The sequence below is a fragment of the Pezoporus flaviventris genome, unplaced genomic scaffold (assembly GCF_033815535.1).
Source record: "Pezoporus flaviventris isolate CSIRO_AGI_PZ_B2104156 unplaced genomic scaffold, CSIRO_AGI_Pfla_v1 ptg000002l, whole genome shotgun sequence".
In the NCBI taxonomy this organism is placed as follows: Eukaryota; Metazoa; Chordata; class Aves; order Psittaciformes; family Psittacidae; genus Pezoporus; species Pezoporus flaviventris.
Window position 1 is genome coordinate 68500199 of NW_026892550.1, and position 22094 is coordinate 68522292.

General features: G+C 42.9%; 1 protein-coding gene across 9 annotated transcripts in view; it reads right to left on the reverse strand.

Annotated features, from left to right (window-relative positions):
• RUFY3 (RUN and FYVE domain containing 3) overlaps positions 1-21565 on the reverse strand; it is a 46247-nt gene extending 24682 nt beyond the window's left edge. For 3 of the 9 annotated variants that reach the window (XR_009741432.1, XM_061442618.1, XM_061442666.1), the window contains exons 1-2: positions 21256-21565; positions 3517-3570 (exon numbers count right to left, since the gene is read on the reverse strand). Coding sequence is in view for 8 of the 9 variants with exons in the window: in XM_061442618.1 (XP_061298602.1) it covers positions 3517-3570; positions 21256-21547 (346 nt within the window). In the remaining variant the exon portion in view is untranslated. Of the gene's footprint in view, positions 1-3516; positions 3571-14666; positions 15552-21255 lie in introns of those variants that run through there. The other 6 variants (XM_061442646.1, XM_061442638.1, XM_061442681.1 and 3 more) reach the window with 6 other exon arrangements.
• Between the last annotated feature and the right edge of the window lie 529 nt (positions 21566-22094).

Genomic DNA, 22094 nt, shown 5'->3' on the forward strand with positions numbered 1-22094 from the left:
TTTTACTATACATGCTATATTTGTAAAACATTAAAAAGTAAAACCTTGGCCCTTAAACTTTGCCTGTCAATGTGGTTTGGCTTTGAGAATCTTAAATTCTCAAGACACTTTGCTATTTAGATATTGTAGCTTCTACAGAACAGAATTTTTTTCTAACTACATGGGATATAAGTGATCATGACTGAACTGGACTTGCATCTCACCAAAATGACAGGGTAAACCAGCCAGCTCACCTATTTCCTTAAAACACTGAAGTCTTGGGTTTCTAAAATACTTAGGAACCTGAAACTCAAGGAAAAAGTCAATGCAAGTCAGATCTCAAAGGGTTCAGCTGCAACTGTGGTCTAAGTACTTCTCACCTATTCACAATAATTTGTCATTAAATTACTCTAAAAAAGTATAAAAAAAACCTAGAATAAAACCAGAACTTTGATCAAATGCTGAAAAGTCATGAAACACTGCAGATGTGAACAAATCTGCTCAAAGTAATGCCAGTGAATTAGTATTTGAGCAAGGTGCTCCATGTACTGAATCCATCCTCAGCCAAGAACAAAGCCATCTGAAATTTAGAAAGGCTGCTTCTGCCTGTGAAAGAGAAATGACATCCTGCAAGCTGTTCATACTGTTTTCAGATTAACTGAGATATGTTAATGGGCAAAGACTTGCTTTCAAAACAAACCAGACTGCTATCTACAGGGCACTGAGTTTCAGTTAGGCCAATTCACATCAGCAAAGACATTAGTTCCAGCTGCTCAGACTATGAAATCATGAACACATGTACAATTTCAAATAAATGTGGAAAGCAAATCCCTAGATAAATTAAGGATGGTCATCATTTAAACTGGAGTTCAACATCATTACGTATTTTTTAAGCTTCTTCTATTTCCTGACGTTCCCCTCAGATCCAAACGCTTCATTTGCCTTCCAGCAATGCAAGCCCCCAAGTACCACCTCAAGGATGGGGCGATGCACGTTCTGTGGGTCATGCAAACATTCTCTTGAAGGGTGATAAAAATAAAACTGACATGACTATTCACAAGTGAAAAGCAGAAGCATGTCTGTTTCTACACAAGTATGTTTAAGTTTACAATTTTTTTTGCTTCTATATTCAAAATTCTACCTGTCTACTCTGAGGGACTGTCAATAAAGAAGAAAGCAGTGGGACTAACATCTTACCAAACTGAAATTTCATTTCCTTAAGAGAAGATGCATTTTCATAGAATCATACCATAGAACAGTTTGGGTTGGAAGGGACCTTGAAGCTCATACAGTTCCAATGCCCTGCCACGGGCAAGGACACCCTTCCACTACAGCAGGTTTCTCCAAGCCCCATCCAACCTGGCCTTGAACACTGCCAGGGATGGGGCAGCCACAACTTCTCTGGGCAACCTGTGCCAGGACCTCACCACTGCTTCATCTGTCCTTGCTATTATGTCCTTACTATTGACTTTTGAGGAGGAAATCCCAGCCTATATCAAGCATCTACCAGTCCCTGATCAGTCACCAAGGAGGACAGTTACCCGCACACACCAGCATGTAGGGGTTTAAAAAAAACAGAATGGTCAAGGAAAATAAAGACAGAAGTGCAAACAGCCAAGACACACATTTCAAATACATTCCCCCATGCCCCCACCCCACGCACAGCAAAATAAATACAAAATAACTGCACAATGACTCATGGAAAACAGAAAAAAGTCTCAACCCTTTTTTTTTCTTTTCCCCACAAAGACTGCCTTGGAGGTGCCTTGTGCTGGATGTGCTGGGAATTAGCTGTTACGCCAGGAAAGAACATCTCCATGTGTCGTAGCTCTGTTGAGAAGTTTGCTGGGTTTACCAAGCCACCAGGCAGAAGCCCAGGAATTTAACTAAGCACAACGGTTAAGAAAGGCACCATCCACAGAATATGACCAGCCAAAGATGCAGTTAATGCATCAAAACTAATTTTTGTGCACAGCACACCCTCTTGTAAATGATCTAAACCGTCCACGTTTCCAAATATAAACAAATTTTGCTTTGTCATGATTGATTTTGCTTTTTTCGTAAGAAAGCCCTAAACCTAGCTGCATTACCTTCCTTAACTATCAGTTAACATTCTAGCAGTAATCACAACTACATATTTTAAGACAGATACATCCTTCATGGTGTTGCTCATACTTTATGCTCTGTTTATAACCCTGAATCTATAACATAAACCCACTCCATTTCACTATTTGGCTTTTCCATGTCTCATGTTTAAACTGCTTATCTGTGCTATAAAGAAACAAATGCATCTTTTGGTTATCATCCTACCAGTGAGAATTACATCAAACTGAGTAAAACACTGGTAAGAAGAGTAACTCCATGGGATCTGCAATCCACACCACCTCTGAAAACACTCCATGCACAAACTGGGAAAAAGAGCTGAAATGCACTGGCTGACTTTACTCCTTTAGGATTATTAGTGTGAGATTAACAGTAGTTCTGCTCATAAATCTTCTAGACATCAACAACACTATCTTTAGCTTCTAATTTGAGACTGCCATTTTAAATCATTTGGCCTGTATAAATACCCTAACCATCCTTCTACACACTCATCTATGTTCTTCCTAGTGATGAGCACTTAAACTTCCCAGCCACAAAAGAAGTCCTTTGCCTCTCAAAGGTGTATTAGCCTTTTGTGCTGCAAACACTTCCATTCCAGGCATGAACAGTTTTATCTTGTCATCAGATTACAAATTTACTTGAGTGAATGCTGAATTGGAGATTCAGCTATTTCATGAAATAGGGGGGTTTTCACCATTTTTATGAAACAAGAAGCACTATCAAAAAAATAATCTGAGTACTTGACAAGTTTTAATCAAAATTCGCAATGCCAAGTTTTCAAGTCACTATTGTAAAGTCTGGAGTTGATCAACAAAAACATTTCAGGAAATCTAAAGCTTTGTGGTGATTTCTGAGATATCTTTTTACAATTTAGCTTCCATATATTGCTGCAACCTTCTAAGTTGTGTTTATATCAGGATCAGAAAAATCACTGCCTTAGAAAGCATTCGACACAAGTAAATTAGCCCCTTGTTGAATCGCTTTTTCTGCCTCTACTTGAAGTCACAACACCCCAACATTTTTGAACATATTTTTAAGCAATATTACATGCACATATTTTCAAAAGAGAGATCAGTAAGAATTTAGCAGCCAAAACTGATCACATGGAACCCATGAAAGGGCTGATAAAAATAAGAAAAGCCTTCACAATATCCATTTTAAATGTAAATTGAGACAATTTCAAGAGCAATGCATAGCCTTGAGCAATCAAAGGCATTTTGTTTAATACTCAAACAGCAGAAACGAACTATCCACACAGAGTGCAACTAGTACAGCACGTTCTGGCTGGGAACCTGGTTCAACCAGACAAGCATGTTCAGAAAGCTCCAGCCACTGTCACTGGCAAACTGTACACTGCACTCAGGCTCAAAATCATAAGGCAAAAGCCAATCATCAGTGGAAATAATAGCTGAAAGACGCTGGTGTGGCACGCACCTTCAGTATCATCACGCAATTGCTCCACCACATCTGTCAAATCCTCCCAAGAGTCTTTGCAAACAGCCAAAAGAAAGGAAAAGAAAGAAAATGTCATGCAAGCCATGATCTAAAGGAAAGATTCAAAATCAAGGTATAAAAAAAGGATAACTGAAAGGGAGATTTGCATAATACAAGACTTAATTCATAGTGGCAAGAGATTTGCAAGTCAAAAGGGTTTTAGTCTGCACAAAGCAATACAGCAAGGTGTTTGAGAGTCAAATTAAGGTAAGCTTCAGTAAAGCTTTTATAGCTTTGTTTCTTTCTGCATTAAGACAAGCAATGTTTTTGTAAAGCACATCCTAAAAAGAGAAGCAAGAAAAGCATTATTTTTTTTGCAAGACGAAAGCACCAAAGTTGTTATATTTGTACAAAGTCAGCATTTGCTTCAATTTCCTCCTACCCAGCCCCAAAATAATCCCCAAACACAGAAATACAGACACACATGAAAAGCAACCACCTTTTGGGAAAAGGACATAGTGAGGACATTGTAAAAGAAGCTTGAACTGAGCTTTATGTCTATTATGACTGTCACTTCAAATGAAAACTCCTGCTGAGACAATCCAGCTGAGCCTGGACTTGGGTCCCAGGTTTTGTGCTGTTTTCCTGATGATGATATAGTGAGTCCTAGGTCAGAAACACATTTATCTCCATGGCAGGAGCCTGCAGACACCGACAGGCCTGGGGAGGAGGAAGGTGTCCTGGCAGAGGAACAGGCAGGACAAGGAAAACTTGTTTCAGCATGCCCACTAATTCCCTGTTTTCCAACCCAGAAAGTGAAGCCAGATGAGGCCCTGGAAGGTCTGAACCCCTCGGGATTTTCAGCTTCCTACTTACGTGCCCGCTCTCCCCAGTGCTCATTTGCAATCAGTTGAATGTCCCTTCACAGCCCAACCTTGCCAAAGTCCTGAGCAAAGTACACATGGTACTGGGACCTCCCCCCTCCCACAGAAAAGCTATTGCCTGCTCCTCCTGCTGTCAGAGCCAGCAGTGCCCAAACAGCACAGCCACTATCACTGGATTTTAAGAAAAAAAAACTATAAACTTTACGCACCAGGACATCTTTCAGTTCAGCAGGGATTTCCCATTCTGTCGGGCACGCACAGTGAACACAATCTCCCTCTGCTTGCTAGGAACCACTAGAAGTTTCACCTAAGAAATTCCCAGCTATTGCAAGAACAAATCCTTGGTGATGTTCCCCAACACCACCAGCTTTCCCCACGTGCTACACCTCATAAAAGGATGTAATAGTTTGGATTGGAAAGGACCTTAAAGCTCATCCAATTCCAACCCACTGCTATAGAGCAGGGACACCTTCCACTAGACCAGGTTGCCCCAAGCTCCGTCCAACCTGGCCTTGAACACTGCCAGGGATGGGGCATCCACAGCTTCTCTGGGCAACCTGTGACAGTGCCTCAGCACCCCCACAGGGAAGAACTTCTTCCTGAGATCTCATCTCAATTTCCCCTCTGTCAGCTTATGGCTTTTGGTCTTACAAGGATGTTACAGCTTTGTGAGGGCTCAGGAGACTTGTAGCTCAGTGCAGCTCTTCCCTGGACCATACTCTTACCTTGTAAGGCTACAAATTGATCTCCCTCCATCGCAAGTCACTTCCACCCCTTTCCCTTTTTTTTTTTTAGGATTTAAAATACAGATGTTAGTGTGATTGAGAAGTTCAGTATTTGTAGAAAACGTTGCATGTAGCAACACTGCATAAGCATGCTACTGTTTGATATTGTCACTTCAAACTCCTTACATGCACCATGTAGCCTCCAATTATTTAAGCTTTCTACTCTCCAGAGCCTTTCTTTGCTCAGCTCCATATCCCCAAAACACCCAAAACCTATGATATACTATGACAAATGTTAACAACAGTGAAAGAGGAGACCTACACACAGTAGAACAGGTTTTGCTTTCTCATCACTTGGATACACAGCCCCTGTATACACAGAAGGCAGCAAAGAGCCTCACAGGACCATGGCTAGCTCTACCCTCTTCAGGGGAAAGGATTAAGGCATATTTATTTATTTATTTAACCCTTAGCAAGTGATTCATGTAAAGGTTACAGAAAAACATCCAGCAGAGCCACAAATATTTTCTATTACATCCCTACAGGCAATAACCCTTTTCTCCAGTGAGAAATGCTTGTAAAACCTGCATGAATTCATACTGGCACACAGACACTGTGAGATTTGTATAGATTTGGAGGCAAAAGCACACATTTAATTACCTACCACTTAGTTTCATGTTTTCATACATTTCTTCATGCATCTAACTGGCATTTGTATGCATTTAATTTCTTCTTTTGTACTGCAGTTTTCTCTACTTGTCTGGAATTTCCACCAAACAGCAGGGAAAAAGCCTTCACATACACACAAATCAGTAAATCAATAAATCACAAAGACCTGCAAATTGATAGTTTCCATGCTCCCTGTCATGCTACCTCTAAGACAATCTCGACAGTTTATTATGGAAAAATATTCAAGTCTCTAACTGATGCACACCAAGTTTAAGAAACAGTATGACCACAACTTCATAAAAAATTACCTCATTCCAACTAGGCTTCCAGGAAGTTCAGTATTAAGGAACTGAATATCCCACTGGAATAAATCTACAAGGAAGTTCTTAATGAAACTGGAGTACTTGTGATCACTAACATGTTAACCATGAAAATCCCACCCATTATTTTAACTGGCATAGCAGCCACAGTGTCTTTTAAAGCCAGTGTCAAAGGAAACAAACAAAACCACCCCATCCTAACTTTATCTTTCTGAATTTGCTCATATCTTCATTTTTGCTGTACGTGCATATGCAATACCTAACAGTTACATTACAATCTGGAACAACTCATTTAGGAGTAGGGATATTGCCAGCGGATACGCTTTCCCATGCAAATAAAAGCTTTTAAAAATAAACCCTGGGAGAATGTACCAGCATAAAATTATTTCATGCTGTTATTAAACAGAAGAAGTGCTTCATTATTTAAGATTGAAGTTATTAGCCTAAAATAGTTGGGTAGTAGAAACCTTTATGAATATTCCAACCTACCACTGTACCTCTCCAGCTCCTATCTTGATGTGCTCCTACCCCTCCTGGCAGCCCTCAGCACGGCTGTGCATAAGTTCCAAGTCCATATGTAACACTGGTAAGCAGTGAGCTGCAATACTACTACAAAGTGCTGAGAAAACATGCTACATACAAAACCTGAGTTCCCAACACAGCTTCCAGGCCATCAATTTTTTTTGTCCACATCCTCTTTACTTTTATTAGTAAATACCTTGTTAGTACAACTAAGAGGATGGAATGCTCCAAACTACTTATATAGCTATATATATATTCAGAGCAAAGCAATAAATCCATTCATCCTTACTATAGTTTCCAAGCATCATGTGATTATCTAGCTCCTCCAAAGACAGATTAAATAGGTCAGGATTTGGCTTGGGTTTGGTTTGTTTTTTTTTTTAAGTACAGAAGTTCTTAACAAATGCGTAAGGAGAAGCTGAGAACTCAAAACAACTAGCACCGGCCTGGGGAAGTAAAAGCTGAGCTTGATACAGGAAGTACTCTAGCCATGGAGAAATACCAGTCATGCTGCTGTGGCTATGAAAGGCTTGACTCAAATCTGTTAGTTTCTGTACTAAGCTTACAGAAAACATGAACTCTGTTGAAAAGTTATAAACAAATAAAACTGCAGCAAGATCAGGGCCCCCATGTTCTGCTTACTGATAAGGAAAGGAGTGATTTTGGAGCTTGCCCACAACAGTCAAGATAAATACTGAACATGCCAGCAGCTGAACTCCATCAGCAGGAAAGACAACTGGAGTGCATTTTACCAACACACTAGTGTTAAAATTCCCTGTGCTCCCGCCTAGTCATTTGCCATGACTGAAATACGGTCTGAGGAAAGAAGGAAAAACAGCCAACAAGTTTAAAAAAAGACCTGCACAAGTGCAGACAACTTAGGACTGAACACTAAATGCAGGAATCAGGTGACGGTTGAGTGAACCCAATCCAACTGCAAACAGAAATGTCAAGTAATAAGGGTTGCTTTCTCCCAGTTGCCCTTTTTTGCTCAACATCTTTCTTTTATCTAAGCCCTAATATTCAAAGCACGCTTTTTCAGCCACAAGACCACTCTACCATGCCTCACTGCTGTGCCTGAATTAGAGCGCCAGGAGTGACAGCCGCAAGTCCCATGTTCACTCAAAGGCACTTTCAAGTTGAACTGAAAGTGACATTTTACAACAGCCATCAGTATAACCAGGTAGTTTCAATGCCAGTTATGCCTCATTATGCCCTACATAGGAAAAAGTATTCCAGAGAAGATGCTACTGGAAGGAATGCTGGCACATGTGCTCTTCAAAAGGTTCATTATAGGATAATTTGTCTGATTTTAACTTGTAGTCTGCTGCTCTAACCACTTGCTGTTCTTTTCGGGGCCACAGCACAGGAGAAAGTTGGAAGAGCTTTCTGGGAAATACTGAATATGCATGACAAATTGAATTCACATGGGTTTTTTTCCTAAGGCTAGCACATTCTCCTTCACTATATGGACAAATACTACTTCTATCATGAAACACAAACTTATAGTCAGATTGTTATATTTATTTAAATTGCATTAACTTGTATTTGTTGCCTTAGGACTTATGAATAATACATTTAATAAGAAATAATTGAAGTGGTCAAGAAAGAATCATAAAATCACAGACTGGTTTGGGTTGGAAGGGACCTTAAAGCTCATTCAGTTCCAAACCCCTGCCATGGGCAGGGATACCTTCCACTAGACCAGGCTGCTCGAAGGTGCTGTTAATATCAGAGGTATGAAATGATATTTTGCAGATTAGATTTGAAAATCAGGTGAATCATGAAATGTCAAGCAAGGACAAGGGACCAACAGAGAGTTTCGGTGTCATGTTCAAACACCTTGCAACCCAAAAACCTGGGAGGTGACTAGCCAGCCTGCAGCCTAGAAAGCCAGGAACAATCTGTTCCGAACTTAGACAGTAGCTTACAAAAAACCCCAGTTTTAAAAACTTGCTACATAAAAACCCCACTTCTAAACTTTGGCTATATGTGCAGGGCAGGAGAACAAAATGGAGAACACGCAGGCTTTGATACTGCTGCTGCCTTGGGCAGCTTCCATTATCCTCTGTTGTCTATAGCTGTCCTTCACCAACGCTCCTGACCTTGCTGTAGTATCAGCAAGGTAATATATACCTGCAGGTAACAGTTCATTTTATATATTGCCTCTGACCACATCAGTACATCCATGATCGCCTCGCTGCTGTCCTGTGCCCACCTTCTTTGTTCCCTCAGTTAATGCATCCTTATTCAGCATCCAGCTGCTCAGAACTGCTCCACCTCACGTTACAGCTTGTGCTTTCATTACAAATCGTGACAACCGACTGCAATATTTTTAGAGTGAAATTGTTAGGAGATTATATTTGTTCTTTTTTAAAGGCCGCTGTCATCACTTCTGTTTTAATGCACACTGTTCCTCATTTGGCAGCACCAGATCACCATTTGGCAGCACCAGACTGACATGACCATTTTTCTTGTGCCATGCACATCTTGACCTAAGCTCAGGCTTGTGCTGTGCCAAAAGAAATAGCAGTGACAGATCTGCAAACTGGGAGGAGATAAAAAGAAAGTAAAAAATCCTAGAGAACTCAGGAATTCCAACCCCACTCTCCACTATATGTATAGGACAAGGAAATAGCAATGCATGTCACATACACTAATGGTGTAATCCCACCCTAAGCTTTGGTCCTGTCTCCACATGTACCATTAGGCATTTCCATGTGTTGCAACTGCACGGATGTGCATGGAATGTTTCTCCGCAACTATCCTCTTTCCAGAGGTAAATACCTGAATAACTGTTCCAGGAAACTTCTCATTTTATTTTGGCACTTGATAGTTTGCACAAGGAAAAGAAAAAACAAAACCCTTCCCCCCCCCCCCCCTTTCCTCCCCCTCTTTCACTTCCCATCTTTGTTGACACCCAAGAGGTTTCTCTGCAACACTTCTGGTTCATTACTTCTGAGGGAAATAAGTCTGCTCCACATTTCCCAGATCTGACTTAATTTGGATTAAACAATCTTAAAAGAGCAAAGAAAAAAGCTCATGATTGTAATTTCTCAATAACAGCACTGAAAATACTTACAAAAAGTCTAAAATGTAAAACATAAACCTTAATTAGGCACTCAATCTCTTTTTCTCTAAATTGCTTCAGATCAGCTGGAGGGCTGGCACATTGTGCGTACTGTCCTTAGGAGCTTTCAGAAACTGAACTTTCCCTCTCCCTTGGTTCAGGGTCAAGTGTCCACCTTCTCTTGGACACTTCCTTTTCTGCCCAGATCACGATGGGATTCAGTGCAAATACAGTAAGGAGGATGTATCCCTCTCTGAGGAGATGATCATCTTTATCATATTACTTTTCAGTACATGCTTTCAGAGTTATAGGACCTAACTGCTATTTGAAAGATTTATGACCATTAACACATTGTATTTCATTTATCCTGCATACTGTTGACTTTGTATTTATTCCATTAAATCTTAGCCCCCAGCTCCTTTTGACCCGTTCAGGGGTTTCTGCCACCATATGTATTTTAGGAGTACTTTTGTGATGACAAAAGCACAAAGACAAAAAAGGTAGAATCCAAAGGATGATTTAGTAAACAATGCAACAGTTTAATGGGTGAGAGCTATTTGAGTACTGAAAAGCGAATCTGCTTTTTTGGAAGAGCTATGCAACTTCTACTCAGGGCATTTTACACAAGCACGTGTCTGAAACTGAAACTTTTGAAGTCATGGTCAAAAAAGCAGAAAAAACGCCAAACTGACCTTAGCTACCAAAAATTGTAATATAGAAAAGATAATTTTTCCTTTTTAGTGCAAACAGAACAGGATTTTTAAAAAAATACAAAATGGGAATTCTGTAATTCCTGGCAGCTGCAACTCAGATCATAGTGTTATCATGTGTATTCCTTCTGTTCTCAATTACAAGCTGATCCCATGAGGATTAAAACTTCCATTGCTCTGATGTAAAGGGCCTCCTGATTATTCCAAGCAGAAATTTAACATTCAGTAAAACTGTGTAAAGCCTTTCTTGCATTTCATAGCTTCTCCCAAAGTTGAGATTAGGGTCCAACCCCACAGACACATGCACTCTTGAACGTGCAACAGAAAAACAATCAAGATGTTTTTCACACCTTGGTCCCTAAAGACGCCTCAATGATCACTACATCTTGCATGCAAACAAGAGCTCAATAGCCACTCCTGTCACATTTCATTTTGTGGTGCCTGCAGAGCACAGTGAAGTTCTGATTACCTAATGAAGAACCACTGCTTAAAAAAATGAAATAATTTCTCCAAACCAAGCAGATTTACAGTATGTAGCAAATTCATCATCTTTTCATACACATACAATTGTTCCAAACAGCTGGAAAAGCAAACTGTGCAACAATAACAAGCTTTTATTGTTAAATAGAGCATCCATGTTGGATGCTATATTGAATACATACAAGCAGCCAGAAACTCAGCAACTCTACTAATGGTACATGCTTCTCCTAACTTGACTAAAACTTGTTTGCTCAGAGTTACACTCGGAAACAACCAACTCTGTGTCAGGAATGGAATTACTCCAGATTTGCACTGTTCCAACTCAGCTCTGAATCCATCTCCCAGAGTATACTGCCTTTGGCTTAAAAAGCAAGGGCACTGGGCTTGGGCTTACCAGAAAACATCACAACCACAGGAGGATGCCTGTTGTTTTTAAACACCAGTGAGTAAGAGTGTGCTTACCACTGTGCACTTAACATTACTGACTCTCATCCTGTCCCAGCCTCTAGCTCCCCTGGCACCCCAACTCTAAGATTAAAACTATTCTGATGCCTCTCACTGGAATTAAAATACAATATATCTGGATAGGGATATCAAACCAGAGCAGATTAGAATTGCTTATTTAGCCTCTTCCTGGATGTTTAAACTGTCATTTCCAAGTGATCTGCTTTAAATAAATAACCAAAACCAAAATATAATAAACCTAACCACTATTAACAAACTATTTCCATTGGAAAGAGAAAGAAGAAAGTATTGAAGCTTCTTGCTTATCACAACTCTGTTTTCTCAGATATTTTACTTTTTTGCCTTACCTTTGGTATAGGTTCAAGGAAAAAAAAAACATCTTTAAAAATAGCAAAGTAGAAACTCGCACCACAGCCAATGGTATGAAGAAAAGCTTGAAGGTGCAAGGCCTGTAAGATAACTTGGCTGAAAAAGCCAGGGACCCATGAGAGGAGACACTTGGGACTACTCATCCTCCATATAACAACCAAGTCATTCACAGGATCCTACAGAAGAGCAGCCCAGCAGAAGCATACAGCTGTCGAACTCTTCAAGACTACCATCTTATTTTCCCATTGCATTTTTAACCTTCCCCATCCTGCCTGCTATTGTGTTCCTGCCCCTTTGTCTTCTTACTTCCCCACCGCCCACATCCATGATCTTCCTCTTCTCACTATGACACTATGGGCAGGCAGTTCTGGGATGCAAGGATGGGTGCAGACACCTACCATGCAAAACAAGGACCACACAATGGGTGCACAGGGAGGTGTAAGGCAGGATAGCTGCTTGTGGGCTGCGGCATAGCAGCTGACAGAGTGAAGAGAGTCCAGCGGCAAAAAACTGTCAGGAAGCAGCAAGAGCTGAAGGACAGCAACTGGAGACTTCAAACGCTGATGACAACAAACTGTTGGATTTGCTGCTGCAATATACTATTTTTACATGTCTTGATTTGTAAGGGGAAAAAAAAGGCAGCTTTTTGTTATGCTTTTGACAGAAATCTAGAACTTTTTTTCCCCTTCTTCATAATCCCCACTTTTTTACATTAGTTTTATGGAGATATTACAAGACACACCAGCCTCAGGTCTTACTTGTCCTGCTTTTCCTCTCAGACAAGCACTGGATGCCTGTTCCGCACATACAGTGAGGACACAGCAGCAGCGCTGATGCAGTAGCACCAGTTCAAACACTAGGAATAAAGATGTGTCAGCTTTTCTACTATGCACACTTCTTCCTGACCTTCTACCTCTGTTAAAAAAAAATGACTTGGGTTCAACCACCCCTCACTTCCCCAAAATAACCAGTCTCACAGCCTTTCAACAAGCAACCTTAATTTATGAATGTATAAGCATCTCTGTAAAGGTCGTTATGATACAGCTTTCTTTATTCAGTTTTTTATATAGAATTAAATATAATGGCAATGAAATAAGCAAATACTAACCCTTTGCTGATTTCTAACCCTTTATGGTACTTGCAAGAGAGTGACTGTAATTAAAGCTTTAAAACCAATTATTTTTCTAGTTGGGGAATGGTTAGTCTAGTATTAGTGTTAGAATTGCTTACCTAGGCAACCCAGGGGGAAATCTGTACACTGAAGTGTACAGATATATTCAATACGCTGAATATTCAGCATACTTCAGTAAGGCAACCCAGAAAAGCTCCATTACAGACACTGGATTCAGCCAAGCCTGCTTTCCCCATGAATTTGCTCAGAGCAAGAAAGCAAACAGATAGGAAAGAGATGCATACAATAAACAAGGAGTTGCAGGACTGACTCACAGTGTGACTGCAAGGTTTTCCAGGCTATACTAAGAGAAGAGCCCTAGACTGCTTGGAAGGCCATTTACTGACTATAATGTGACGAGCCAAGAGAGTAGGTACCATTTATGAAAGAGGTAGAGAGAATATATAAAAATCATTCCACCTATACTAGAATGTACTGTTCAAAAACCCAAAACACTTCAGTCCAAAAACAGATGAGACCAAGCAAGGTCTGAAATGGTCTGCGCCCCATACAAGAGTAAGACAGTTGAATTACTGCATCCTTGGCTCACCCTGTGCTCACTACTCTGGTTCTGCATTCCTGTGCCTACAGCACCCCCCTTGAAATCTCAGGACATGCTTCCAAGGGAGCACTAGGCTCTGCTTTTGAAACCTCTGTCTAGTATCCCACTGCGTGACTAAGAATCTGGCAAGCAAATCCAAAGCCAAGGGCTGCCACCACTGAAAGCAGCTGTCAAATAGGAATTAAATTATCACCTGGGAACCAATTTTAAAGCTCAGATCCTTACCACAATTTAAGTTACCTTATCCAGCAAGACAACAATATAAGACATTACTGACTTAACAAGCCAGCAAACGGGTCAAGCAAGACTACTTGGTGGAGTGACACTTCAGTAGTTACAGGAAAAGGGTCACACATAAAAAGATGAAGCCGTTTCACTGTAAGGCCCAAAGACACTCAGCATCCAGCAAAAGGGCACTTAGAACCTGACGGTGTTGGCGACAGCACTGGTTACTGGCCAAAATACCAGCAGAAATACACCAAACCTCCTTCTTCCCCACTTTTTTATTGGTAGAGCAATGCACGTATGACCTCTTGTGTTTTTAGTATCACAAAGCTTTCAAACCTCATTTTATATGACCTGGTGGTATCAAAGTGCTCTTACCCACAACCCAGATAACAAAGCCCTTTTCAAGGAGAAAGCAAGATACGTAACACTTTTCAGGCTTCCAAGGCAGTATAAACTTGGCACACTCAACAGAAGTGAGCGAGCAGATGTGTGATGGTATCATCACCTGACAACGGGCCGAACTACGTAATCACTTGGGGCTTTCCAAAAACTACCCACCAACCATATGCAGACACAGGGCTGTGTTTTGCCAATGTGCTCCATTTGTATAAGCTGGCAGCTAATAAAGCTATAAGCCCTGTTTTAAGAGTAAAATTGTGATGAAATGTATCACTAAGCACACATCACGGTCATCTTCTTTCCTGAGACCTACAAAGCTGATCTTTCCAGATACATCTTAAAAAATACTAACAGTTAAGCATGAATCTCTCTCTGGGGGGGGGAGGGGGACAACTGTGAAAGACACAGCAAAATCTAAAAGCAGTCTAAAGCACCAGTGTGGCTTTGTAACTTGTCAAACGGTGTCCAAGGTTCTCCAGGCAAGACGAGAGCATCTCATCCTGGAGACACACCTCCTACCTCGTCTGTAAGAATGCGATGGGTGCAGGGATCCCAAGGCAGGGAACCGGACCATACCTTCATGGGTAGGCTCTGGGTCAGGTGTCAGCGAGATGTCGTCCAGCTCGCGCAAACAGAGCCATTCTCCATCCATCGACACTCGGAATTTGCAAAGATAGATGGTCTCCATGGCAGCCTGAGTGATCTTGTCTGTGGTGGGGGTTGGCATGTCGCTTTGAGGCGTCAGAGCAGACATGATGACTCAGCTGGTACAACAACAGGAACAGGGGGAAAAATCAGGACTGAAAAGCCTTCCGAAGAAGAAAATGAGAAATACCTTGCTGTTAAAGAACAGATGTGCTCAGGGTCGCACAGGCTGCTCTGGCCTTTTCATACATAAAGCAAGGTAAAAAGGCTGCTTCTTCAGGCTCCTCTCTTCCTCCCTTCTTGTCACCAACTGTTGTCGTCTTCAGCTGTGCTAGAGGCTATTGATCCTAAGCAACCACAGGAGACCTGGCTGCTGCATCAAAGCCAGGGGGTGGGAAAAAACAAGGAAAAAAAAAATATATATTAAAAAAAAAAGCAAAGCAGAACAAGGAAAAAGAATGGCTTCCTCTGCTGATTACCCAAGCAAAAACAAAGGAAGAATGCAGAGATGGATATCCAGGTTTGCCAGAATCACACTGCTGGTCTCTTTCTCCCAGCAAAGCCGGAGTGCCGACAGGATTGGCTGTGCGCAGTGAACAGGGTGGTGACCAAAATGGCTGACTAATGAACTGAACTGAAAAATCAGGCTCATGTGATCAGCTGCTCCGAGCGGAGGGCAAGCGATTCCCAGGATGCTGATGCAGAGACAGCAATTAGGCTCTCTTCATGCACAGCACCTTCTCATCAGGCTGTGCTAGTCCATTTGGGAGCAAGCATAAAGCCGCATGCAGGTTTCTCATCCTTCATCTCCACACTACAAAAGAGGCACAGACTGGCAGCGTGAGGAATACAAAGACACATTTGTATTCCTTTCGCATGCCTGGATGCCACTACAGGAATTAAAGTACCACCTTTGTTTTCATAGTAGGTGTGGAAGTCACAATTTGTGTTTTAGTCGCCGTGCTACCTTCCCAAAGGGTACCATTGAGCCAAGATTTCCCACACACAGAACAATGTTCAGACGGATTTATTCTTTCAGGAAAACAATGAGGGGGGGCGGGAAAAGACCTGGCTCCAAGCACTTCAGTGCCAAGGATTAAGCTTTTTTAGGAGGGCACATGCACACAGAAGAACAATGAGGGTGAATACCACAAACATCTGTAAGATTCATGACAGAATTTCAGTGCTTCAAAACCTCATCTGAAAATTGGTACAGCTCAGGTGAGGCTGATGAATTATTGCCCCTGCAGGCAGACAGGCAGACAAACAGGCTTTCAATGACTCAAAAACAGGTGACAGCACTGTGCTGCTGTCGCTTCAGAGCCAGCTCCATCACCTCCGTTTCCCCAAGCCACCGCTGAGGGACAAGGGGTCCCAGGTCACAGACACCCTCCTTATTTCGGAGGACACTGTTTAACCAGGGCACAGGACACAGTGTCACCACCCACCTGAACTGTGACATCAGGCAACACTAAATGAGTTTATCTTGATTCCTGTGTGGCTCTAGTATCCCTATGGAGAGCAGATACAGTGCATCTACCTGAAATGAACGCCTAGTCCCCCCAGCTAAATTTGGACAAGGCTGACTGTTCACCAGAACAGTATATTTATAGGAACACATGAATGATTAATGCATTGGACCTTATTCTCTGTACTTGCTCTTCCCTGAAGAAATACAAAGATGTACATCTATTGCTTAAGGTTGTGCAATACAAAACCTGATCATTTGACAGAGTTCAGCATACCAGTGCATCCAAATTTTTGAAGAAAAGCACCCATTACGTAATAACCTCCTAACACTGGCAAAAAGGGTTAAGAGCTGTCATTTCTGACAGGCAAGAGGAAGAATTTGCTTTTAGTGAAAGCCTCCTGCTCAGTGCATAACATTTTGACTCGGCAACTCTTCCCCCCCCCAGACTAAAGCAAACAAAGAGCCATGCAGTGTGTTATTAGTGATGCAAAGGAGAGTTATTTCATGAACGACAACAGCTACTATTGTTCCTCCTCCCTGAGAGAGAATGGGGCTTATAAACTGTGATGACAGCATTTTAACTCCTGTGATATTTATACATCCTGTCATAAATGACAACCTGTAGTTTCACTGCTCTTAAACCAGTGGAAATCGCCATATACAAACAGCTACAGGAGAACAGCTGGTCCCTCCTGCTAACCTTTTAAAAAAGCCTAAGCAAGCAGCAAATGATCAAGATAAACTCCTTAGAATCAACATAGTACCATAAGCCTTGTGTAAGGTGGTGTCCAACATACCTAATCCTCAGACAGTTTAATTCTTTTTTTGTTTGGACCAATTAGAAAAGCAAACAGCATTAGGTGTGACCCAGCAGTTCCCGTTTCACAACGCAGGTCTTCAACTGAACTCAGCACTGGCAAGCTGAATCACAGCATCACAGCAGAGCTCTGTTAAAAAGAAATAAGTAACTGTTCAACTTCCACTGGATTTCTTTTATACAGTTTACTTCTTAACATGAAGAAATAAACGAAGCCAGTCTGCCCTGTCCACCTCAGTTCTATTTTCAGGCTCTTCTACACCAACTTCCTGCTGCAAATACTCCACAAGGATACTTAAAGGACTTGGAAAATAATTTTCCAACTTCAAATAATTTCAGTTTATTAGTTTGATTTTTTTCTTAAAACAAAGCTTTGGACACAACATACCACTTAATAATTGCCACCTTAAAACAGAGCTACTTCACCTCTCTAAAACTGTACCTTCTAGTCCTGTAAGAAAAAAAAATATATGTAGCATGGATATACTTAGAAACACTGATGAAAAAAGAGAAAGGTATCAAATATTTGTATTTTCATAATTTCTTTGATAAAACTACTGTCCAGCTCAAGGCCTACTGATAAAACTCCATCAGGATTCAAGGGGTGGTCCACGGATGAAAGAAAACCAAATGCAGGTATATATGAAGAGGAGTTATTCACAAAGAACCACTTTCTCAAACGAGTCAGACAGCTTTGGCTGGTCTTACAAAACCCTCATGTTAGCCACACTTTGGCAAAAGCAGACGGAGGCTTTGGCTAGATGACAAAACAAGGCAGTTTTTGCAAAAACGTTTTCATGATTAAAGAATTAGAGATTGACTTTGTTGTAATTTTAAGAATAACCACCTGAGAGCAATGCACTGCATCAGCCACCAGGATTTGAAAGCTCAGCTGTACTGTGAAGTATTTTTAGTTTCAAAAGCTGAGTAACTTAGAATCATCTAAGCAATAAAACCCAAATTCCCAAACAGCCTTTTGGGCTCCAAGGGGCACCTTTGGGTGTACATTTACCTCCAGTGCCAGCAAGCTGAACTTCAGACATTACGATAAAACTTTCCCCATCACTGTGTATACCAAAGCAGCCGTACAGCAAAATGCCAGTGTTGGCAGATGAGACTATTACTTCAGACTATGAAGAAATACAAGTCTTTATATTGCAGCCTCTGACAAATATGAATCGTGAGCATATTCCTCCAAGTTCTCCTAATGCTTGTAACCTGTTTGTCACTGCTCTATCAGACCCAGAAGCCTGGCAGCCTGGTCCAGTAAGGTAGCTCCCAATTTCTAAGGGAAACAATTCTGATGTTCCTATTTTCTGCCCATGCTCTTGCCTGACATGTGAAAACCTCCTTCTAGCAAACCTATGAACATGACTTTTGCTCTTTCACTTCAGCTTCAACTTCGCATCAACGTGCCATCCAGCAATGGCATTACCAGTTGTGACAACTACAAACAGCATCAGGGCTGTGCCTGCTTCACGAACCAACAGAGCTGCTACTCCACAAATCATATGCTCTTCCAATAGCCTCTCTCCAGGCAATCTCTTAGGTGGAATATAATCTAAAATTAGTAACAAAGCATCTACACTGCAAAGCCCGTTTCTGACTCTTCTGTCAGCACAGATTCATGTATTACCTCAAATAACACCAGCACTTTGAACCCTCCGTGCTAAAAACGTAAGTGGGCAAAAGAAAGTTTAACAGCCTGAAAAGCAGTGACACAATTCCTTAATTTCTAGAATAAATGACAAACTGCTTTTTGTCTCCCTACTGTGAAATGCAGAGATATTATTTAAGGATTCAAGTAAACCCCCTAATTGAGGATACCATTAAAAAAGAGGAAGGAAAACTCTACTTGAAGTATCATGGTATCTGGTAGGCTTTCACTGGAAGCAAGGAATTATTTTGGCAGGATTTTTTTTTTTGTTTGGTTTTGTTTGTAAAGCCAGCATAATCAAGTTGCTTTCACTGTAGTTCCTGCAGCTCAGCATGTTTAAGTAAATCTTCTCGTTCCTTCTGTCTGTCTGGAAACACCTGTATCTAAAAAGCAGCTGAAAGTACCCTTCAATCCTGTCATAAGACCTCTTGAGAGACAAGAATTTAACCATTGGGTCAGATCAGGAAAAACCCCCAAGATTAAATAAGCTTCCAAAATATTCTCAAGTATTGACTTTTTGGTGTATTGGTCTCTACCTCCACTATAACACACAAATGCCAATATATAGTAATTATTTTTATTACTAATCATGGAAATAACAGCCTTCAGGTGCTGAAGGGAGGAACTTGGGATGTAGCAGGAAACACCCTTCACTTGCATTTGTTCTTTCATTTCACAGCTACATAGAGGGGAACTAGTATTCATGAAGTGTATCACTGGGATTTTTTAATACACACACAAGCTGCAAAAAGCCTTCTTTACACTCCTTGTTTTATCTTAACTCTTCAAGTAATTCCAGCACTGAAGGATCAAGGGAAGCAGACATGGAGAATCACTTCAGGTGCTACTGTGGAAAAAGGAGAAGCAGAGCATAGACATGACAGTCTTCATAACCCAGACCATGAGTAACACCACTGCACAGAATGACTGTCATTTATAGGAGATACAAGAAGGGATAATACCTGTAAGGCCACATTATTCTACAGGTAGCCAGGATTAGTGTCAACATTTAAGCACACAACATACTGTCTGCTCCTGAGCGAAGTTCAACCCACTGCTTTAAGGTCAACCCAAAGCAGCAAGTGAATGAGCAAGACAGCAGCAGAATCCATTGCTCCTGCTACTCAATGATAAATGCTCTTACAGACATGAGAACCAGGAAAGAAAACGCAACAAAAAAATCAAGACATGATGAAAAAAATTACTTACAGAGTCTGCCCTGGGAGAAATAGATTGATTCCAAAACACCATGCAAGCAGATCATGATCCGTGCTCCCTTCAGACACTGCTACCACCACATCAATCACTGATGCCTCCTGAGGAGGCTTTGACATAGGATATTGCACAGACATCTGTTACCTCAGGGTCAGCAAAGAACAAGGAAACGCGTACATTTATTTTATAAGGGTCTTCCACAAAGCGTACATGAACAGCCACTGAACAAGGCTCACACGAGGGATAAAGTGTTGCCCAACAAGTGAAGTTTTACACTAACTCCTTGTGAACCAATGCTGCTCACCTCAATGCCTCAGTTTTGCCACATCTCCACAGAAACCTTCTTACAATGAAGTTTGAACAGCAGAAGCATGATGGCTAAGGTTACATATTTTTCTTAAAAGCTTATTATCTGTCAGAAATAGCTCGGTACTTTGCACACACATCACAGGACTGCACTCAGTAAAGATTTCCTGACTGGAGGGAGAGAAGTAATAATGAAGGTTTTGACAGGACGCTGTCAGTTTAACCAACTCGTGGGGGGGGGGGGGGGGGGGGGAGTTTTGGACTGCGAACAAAAGTTTGCTACCAGAGACAGCCCTTCATGTAGCTCAAAGCAAAGCTGGGTCATTTCACCTGCTACTGGCATTACAGAAATGGACTTTTCCTTCACAGGCTAGTGCTCTGCTGGAGTGTGGGGGGATGAAGAGGGAGGAGGAGGGTGAGAGAGAAGGAAAGATACCCTCCCCAAATAATCAGATAATACGTGAGTGAACACTCACCTGGGATATAGGCAGGAGCAGACACAACAAAGGCAAAGAGGTGGGTTACCCACACCCTGGCCCAAGCCCAGAAGCTGCAGCTATCCACTCAAGATGGATGGTCTGAAAGGGGGAGACCTCTTCTATATGCACCCATACACATAGTTTTTGTTTGGTTTTAAAACACACCACCTACTTCACAGTACTCCGGCTTACCCAAATACACCGCAAGAACATCACAAGCAATCATACAAAGCAGAAAACTCTTTGCCACCCATCCACCCCGCCCCACAGGCGGCAACACACTTCAGCCTCGCCAAGTACCCCGCCTTCGGCTTGCCCTCGATGCCAGCACCGGGCGGATGCCCCAGAGGGTGCTGCCCACCACATAACTACACCCCAAGCCAAAGGCAGGGTGCCTTCAAAACCTCACGGGCACCGCTCCATGCGCCAATCGCCGTCGGAGCCCCCGCCTCGCCCGGCGGCCCTCAGCCTTGCAGCGGCACCTCCACCCCACCCCCCCCCCCCGGCACACACCACCCCGCCTCGAGGGAAGCTCCCGCCGCCAGGGGAGGAGCCGGAGCCCCGCTGCTACTCACGGGTTCCGGCCGGGCCCGGATAGCTCAGCACGAGCACTGGCAGGGGGTCTCCGCCGCGGGGCGCCGGGGGTCTCCACACACCGCGCGGCGCGGCGGCGGCGCCTCCATGGCCGGGGTAGAGGAGGAAGAACGGCGGCGAGACAGGCGACGCCTCCTCCTCCTCCAACGCTGCCGCCACCCCCTCTCCCGGCTCGTCCCGCCGCTCCATGGCGGGAGGTAGCTCCGCAAGGTCCCCGTCCCGGGAACTTTCAGCCAGCGGCGGCACAAGCGACGCCCGCTCCGCCTCCGCCATCGCCGCCAGGGCCCGGCCCGGCCCCGCCCCGCCCGGGAAGCAGGGCCGCGGCCCGCCTCGGTCCGCCTTCGCCCGCTGCGGGGAGGGGCGGCTGGTTCTCTTGCGGCGACCCCCTTACACCAGCCGCGCCGACCCGACCCGCGCCCACCTGCTGCCGCCTGGAGCCCGGCGGTGCCGTGACTGCAGCGGCCCGAGCCCGGCCCTGCTCCTGGCAGGAGCTCTCCCCTCGGCCCGGGGCAGCAGGCCTCCGCTCCCCGAAGGATGGCTCACCGTAGACTGACTAAAACCGGGCAACCGAACTCCACGCGGTATAGAGCTTTGTGTCCACCCTTCTTACCGAGAGGTTTTTTTTGCCTCCAGCCTCATACCCTAACACGTTCTTTGTCACTGCTGCCAATTCATCTTTCTCCCACTTTATCAAAACCAAGGTGAACCTACCTCAGCTTCTACCATAAGCCTTCCACCCTGCTACAACCACCACCCGCCCTGTTCCAATTAAATGTTATCACCCGTATTTCACTGTCTGTTTCTACATTGGCCCAGAAGG